Here is a 7054-nt window from a genome sequence, read left to right on the forward strand (position 1 = left end):
AGTATTTACTTTGCAGACATATTCTTTTAAACAGTTTTTTTATTGGTTTCTTTTTTTTACTTCATTAGAAAATTGATTATATATATCAGGGTTATAAACATTAAGGTGATTATTTAATTTTGAAGAGAGAGGAAGAACTATATTCCCTTTGATTTGTTTATTATGCATTTTAATGTTTATTTATGTACTCGTAAAATTCTTAAATTTAACCGTTGTAGTATAAGCATATATAATGGAATTATAGTCATAATTAATATATTTTTTTAAAAATAATGATTTTTATATAACTATGTTTTTCTTTATAACTAATGAAATTATAAGAATACACAAGAATAATTGTTGTATACTTATAAATGTTTTTATGAAACGTGGATAACATGTAAATATATATAAATACAAAAAAATAAAAAATTATATATTATATATTTTTAGGAGCCCATATGTTTCTATATATTTTTTGTATTAGAAATTATTTTTTTGAAATAATTTCTTATTCTGTCCTAATATGTATATGTAATCTATTTTTTTTTTTTTGAACCATAAAGAAGTAAAATTGATATTAATTAATATTCACAATAAAAATGTGCTTTATATACGATAATTATATGTAAATGTTTCATAGACATTTTCATTATAGTAAATTTGTGATCCTTTAATTCAATATATAAAATCACAATTAATACATTATAACGCGGCAAGTGCAGTAACTTATATTTTTAAAAATTATTTTTTATTACGTTTTTATTATTGTAAGTGATAATTTAAATTACACTTTAAGAAAATATTGTATTTATTACATTTAATTTTATTATATAAAGTTTTTCCATATTTAATAAAATCTCAACCATTTTTTTTTTGTGGTTATGCGTATTATTTTAAAGGTAAACATAAAAAATGATCTTCATAAAACAGTTAGTATTAGAATTACATGTTTCATAAATTATTAGATACAATAATATTTTTAATAAATTTTAAAAAAAATTTTATATTTCATGTATAAAAATATGGAAAAATAATAATACATTTTTGCTAATATTGTTAGCAAAAAAAATACCAAATCATATATTTTGCCAAATTATATTTTTATTATTTTTAATTTTTCAAGTACATATTATGCATAGTATATCATACTTATTTCAAGACATATATAATTAAAAATAATTTAAAATTTTAGTAATTTTATATAATATTTCTGGAAAAAAATTTTTCTTGAATTTTTTTATTTTATATTAATATCACTTCTAAATATATATATAATTAAAAAAAAATTATAAAATAATTAAATGAATTAAAAGAATTTTCATTTAAAAATAATGGTATGAACTAAACATAAAAATTATAATTAAAAAAGAAAAAAGCTATTTTTATTTGTTTTAACTTATATTTTTTAATTATCTTAGGTACTATTTAATAAATTTGAAATTTTAAATATATAACAAACAATAAGGTTACACAAATTTTACAACAAATAGAGCTCAAAAGAATGTATAAAATATAATTTCTTTCATTTATTTTTTCTGCTAATTACATTTTATAATAATTTTTGTTTTTAGTAATAATAGTTATTTAAAAATAGTACGTTTATAATATGAAAATTATTATTGATTATTTTATTAAAATTAGTAATTATTTTCTTAATTAATAGAACAATATTTTTCATATGTTTTTTGCATACCATGTTGTAAGTGAATTCAGTAATTCGAATAATTAAGCAATCGTATATTTTTTTTTTACTCTATTTTTATAAGAATTAATAAAGACGTTATTTAATTATAATACTATTAATTAAATTATATATTTTGAATAAATATTAATATAAAATGAAATTATATAATTTTAATTGAGGAATTTTATAATATTAACATAAACATTTAAAGATATACTTTTAAAGTTTTTTTTCCTTTTTATTGTTGCAAAATGCATTATAGTTAGATACAATTAATTATGTTTTTTAGAAAAAAAACAAAAAGAAAATGTTTTAAATAAATATAGGATCATATGTCATTAAAAAATTGTTATATGTTTCAAATTTTTTTCTTTATATACTACAATATTAAAAATTTATATAATGAAAAAAAATTGTAGGTCATTTTTTTACGTTGAAATTGCTATCTTTATTATTTTAACCTGGATATATCATATAAACAGTAATGTGGTATGATTATATTATTTAAGGATAATTGCATCATTCATATTTTTAGAGTCCTATATTAATACGATTTGTTAATATAAAATTATTTTTTTTTTTAAATAATAAATATTTATTTTCATTAGAATTTATATAATAATTCTTTGGATAAAAATGACAATATTTATAAAACATTATACACAAGAACTTGTCGATTTCTAGAAGAATATGGACAAAAAAAGGGTTCGAATATTGTGTGGATAAAAGGAGATATACCAACTATTGAAGAGTTTGAAAAATTGTATCCACCTAATAATGCAAAAGTAAAAAAAGAAAGATATAAACATCCAAATGGATGTTCCTTAAATAATGCAGTAGGAGAAAAACAACGTAGGAAAAATATATTTTCTGTATACAAAGGAGCAGATCCATATTTTCAAAAACGGACGTTTGACAAAACATATTTTAAAAATAAAGTTAGAGATTTTACGAATGAAGATTTCAAGTTTTTAAGAAATAAGATAGAATTAAAGGAAGCTTTGTTTTATGTCATATCTATTTTTTTTGTACCAATTATATTAATACTAAATGTTATAATATTTCTAGACTGTGTATTTAATGTAAAAAATAGTGTAACAACATGGACAAACTCTTATTGTTTTAGTGTAGGATTTGTTATATTTACATTTATAGTTATGGCAGCCATTATTTATATTTACAGTAAAATTGTAAAATATGATAAGTTTGCACTAATAAAAAATAAGCTGAATAATACTATGTTCCCTTTATTATAGAGATCACTCAATTATTACTAACAAACACTATGAGTTTTAATTAATATATCGAATAAACAAATATAGCTGTATTTATATAGTTTTTAAGAATCTACTTGTATCATATTAACTTTTTTGATCTGCAATCTTAAAAATATGTGCTTTTAGTTTTATTTGCAAACATGAATGTTTTAATGTTTTTTTATTGATATTTTAAATTATTTACAGAATCTAACATAGAATTATGGCTTCAAATTATTGTTTTTGTATTTAACTAATTTTTTATGGAAAATATATATATGGCACTAAAATTAATATATAAGAGAAGTCGTATAATTATATTGAAGTTTTGTGATAACATATATTTTATCTATAATAAGTTCTTCTTATTATTTTTTAACTTCTAATCTAAATGATTATTTGTTGAGGTAATTAAAAAAATACTTATCCCTTTTAAATGAAGAATAAATGTGTCTTGGTCTTTATATAAATATACGAAGTTAATGAATATAGTTGCAATATTATATTTATTTAAGTTTTAATTAAATTCTCTTTAGAAATTGGCTATATGTTACATGAATATTACTATGGTGAAATTAATTTTATTTAAATTATAAATCCACCTAATAAAATATTCTAATAAAATTAAAAGAAACAAAAAAGTGAAATTTATTATATTACATAATATGGTACATTACAAATTATATTTTGTGTTATAAAAAAAAATGCCTCTTTTTATTTTTTTTTTTGGCATCCTGTTAATAATGTAGTATACTATTCAATTATCTTTATTTTTCAATTGCAAAATAGTATTTAAATGTGTAGTATCTGCAAATAACATATCTTATATTAGGAATCTGACAAAATATTTAATAACTATATTAAAAATATATACATATATTTCTGCTCTCACCATATAAAATACTTCTTATTGTATTTATAAAATATAATAATTATGCATGAAGTAAAAAGTATTTTATTTTATTACTTTTTTGAAAAGTATGGATAACTAAAATTTAGAATTATTCTGTTATACTATTGATATATATAAATATCTACTGGATATTTATTAAACAATAAGTATTACATAGATTTATTGTGCTGTTTATTTCCTTGTAATAGTTTTATTAGAAATATAAGCAAATTTATTTTAAAAATTTATTTTATTATTTATGTTTTATATTAGTTTTTTACTAATACAGTATAATCCCTTTTTAAAAAATAAAATATCAACGAAAATAAATTTACCATTTTGTTAATACCATATGAATATACTGTAAACATTTTAGTTAGTTCAATATATACTACGAAATACATGAGTTAACACATAAATTAAAAATTGAAATGTTTGATTTTATTTAAAGTAATTAGGCTTATCCATTTTATATGTATACGCTCTTGTTTCACTAATGCATTACAAGAACATAGAAGAATATTTGCTTTATATTTTTTGCTGCTTCTTGTTATATAAATTATATATGAACTTATGGGGTAATTTCGTTTGAATAAGTGTATTTATTATATTATAAATAATAAAAATGTTTTTTTTGTTGTAATGCAACTTTAATAATTTTTTAGTTAATTAGAATTATAAATAAGGAATAGTATACTCAAGAACTGTTATATTATTATCATAAAATAGGAAGGGAAAAACTAATATAGAATTAATGATATGTTATTTGAACATTAATATGATGATTAAGTGGATGAAAAGTAAAATGTTAAATCAGGAATAGGATGAAATATTTTAGTCTTAGGATAAGATAATTTATGTTTTGCAGTTAAAAATTGTTTAGAAATAGTCATCAGTTTTACGTTAGAATTTTTTGTGATAGATATATTCTTTTTAAAAAACTATATATGTGTTTTTCAGTCTATATATATTGATAAGAAATGTATTGAAATGCCAAAAATAAAAGTTTAAAATATTAAGAATTTATAAGTATTGCACTTGTATTTGCTATAAAGGAATACATTTAAAACTTTTTTATCACTTTTTTTATTTTTTGTTTCATTAGGATATTTGTTATAAAGTAGAGAAAAACTAAGGCGTTAATTTTATTTTGAGGAATGATGTTCAAATGGATTATTATTATTTATTTAATTATGTATTTTAGTTATTATTTATATACTGTTAAAAGTCTTAAGAATATATAAGCCACTGAACTAATATAATATAAATTCAAATGATGGTTATAATTAATATATTGTAATAATATCTAATATTCTTGATATATTTAATGAAATTTTGTTTTATTCTTATTGAAATGTGCTTAAGAAAAATTAAATGTTGTATACTTATAAATTTTTTATTATACAAGCTACATAATATGCAAAAATATATTTATAAAGAAAAGTAAACAAATATATATGAAATATTTTTAATAGTTCGCATATTTGTATATTTTATTAGTCTTGAAATCAATTGTTTGGAAATAGTTCAGTACCTTGACTAAACATTTACATATATTATATTTTTCTCTATTCATAAAAATGTGATATTGACATGATTAAATATTCACCATAAATATATATACACTGTATATTAGTAAATTATATGTGTAAATATTTCGCCTAGATTTGCATTATAATAAATATATGATCCTTTAATTTAATGTATAAAATTACGGTTAATATAAGTTTACTCATATATTGAAATAATTTATTTTTTTAATAATTATTTTTTTTTTAGTAAATTTATGAAATTATAAGTAAATGATAATGTGATTCCATTTTAACGAATGATTTATTAACATAGCATTGTCAAGTTCAGAATTATTGAAGCTTTGTATTACGTGAAAAGCTTAAAGGATATTTTTATTTTACTTTTTATATAAAGGAAAATTTATAGTTCAAAATTTTTTATAAATATTACTTTAACATCGATGATAAAATACGGAGATAACAAAAATTTTATATTAACTTTTACTCTCTACTATATTAAATATGTGTATTGTTCTATCAAATTTATTTTTATGTTAATACATTTAATATATAGGTTACTCTATGCTTTTTATATTTATAAATTTATATTATAATTTATCTAAATATATATATTAAGATAAAAGAAAAAAAAATAAAAATAATTTTATAATTTTAAAACGTTTGCATTTAGAAGTAATTGTAAACATTTTATCTAATTAAGTGCTATAGTCTTCATAAACTATATTACATTTATAAAATATCAGGCATCATATACATTTGAAGTATATACTTTTTTATTAGATTAAAAGATATGTTATAAATTAGATAATGTATATAGTGAATATTAAAAGAACAATTATGTTTGTGTAGTAAATAATGTCAATAATATCAATAAAATAAAATAAAAAGTTTTAATTATATAGTTTCATTTATTAACATTTTCATTATATTTTTATAATTATTAATACTTTTTTAAGAATAATCAGATTTTTTAAATTGTAACTTTTATAAAGTTAGAATAATTAATAACAAAATGTGCTGTTATACACAATATCTCTATTAATATGTATATCTATGCGTTATCTATTTTCTCTATATTCTATATTATACATATACTCAATATTTCGAAATATTAAGAAATCATATATATATTTTATTTTATTTTTAAGAGAAATAATATAAAATATATTTATTTAATATTCTAAATTAAATAAATAATTTGCATGTTTTTAATATTTATTATTGAGTTCATCCTACATTTTTTTAATTAAAGTTATTTTTTATAATTAACATTAGATAAAAATTTTGTAGTATATATTTAAAATTATTTTTTATTGTTTATCATAAATAAAAATACTTTTATAATTTTAATATTTTCTTATGGAAAAACAATAAATTATACTAAATAAAATAAATAATATTAGTGTCCTCTATCATTAAAGGAATATTATATTATTGTTTATTTTTGCTAAGTATATTATAGGTTTAAATACGAATAAAAATGGAACAAAATATTAAGACCCTATTATTTATTAGAATTACAACATTCATCTTTTTATGTTGGACATACCATTTTTACAGTTATGTGGTATAATAACATTATTTAATGATATTTATGTTATTCACATTTTTTGGCTCTATTTTTATTAATTCTGTTTTTTTCCCATTAGATATTTTATTCTATTATATAACCAATATTTACATTTTTTTTTTTTTAGATTACTCTTAA

The 7054-nt window shown here is 17.6% G+C and overlaps 1 protein-coding gene across 1 annotated transcript; it reads left to right on the forward strand.

The window, feature by feature from the left end:
* Positions 1-2068: 2068 nt before the first annotated feature.
* Positions 2069-2922, forward strand: PmUG01_00017200 (Plasmodium exported protein, unknown function; the record flags this gene model as incomplete). Its single annotated transcript, XM_029005877.1, has 2 exons — positions 2069-2155; positions 2275-2922. The coding sequence occupies 2 exons, from the start codon at positions 2069-2071 to the stop codon at positions 2920-2922; spliced, it is 735 nt and encodes a 244-aa protein (XP_028859197.1).
* Between the last annotated feature and the right edge of the window lie 4132 nt (positions 2923-7054).

Source organism: Plasmodium malariae (assembly GCF_900090045.1).
Source record: "Plasmodium malariae genome assembly, contig: PmUG01_00_3, whole genome shotgun sequence".
Lineage (NCBI taxonomy): Eukaryota > Apicomplexa > Aconoidasida > Haemosporida > Plasmodiidae > Plasmodium > Plasmodium malariae.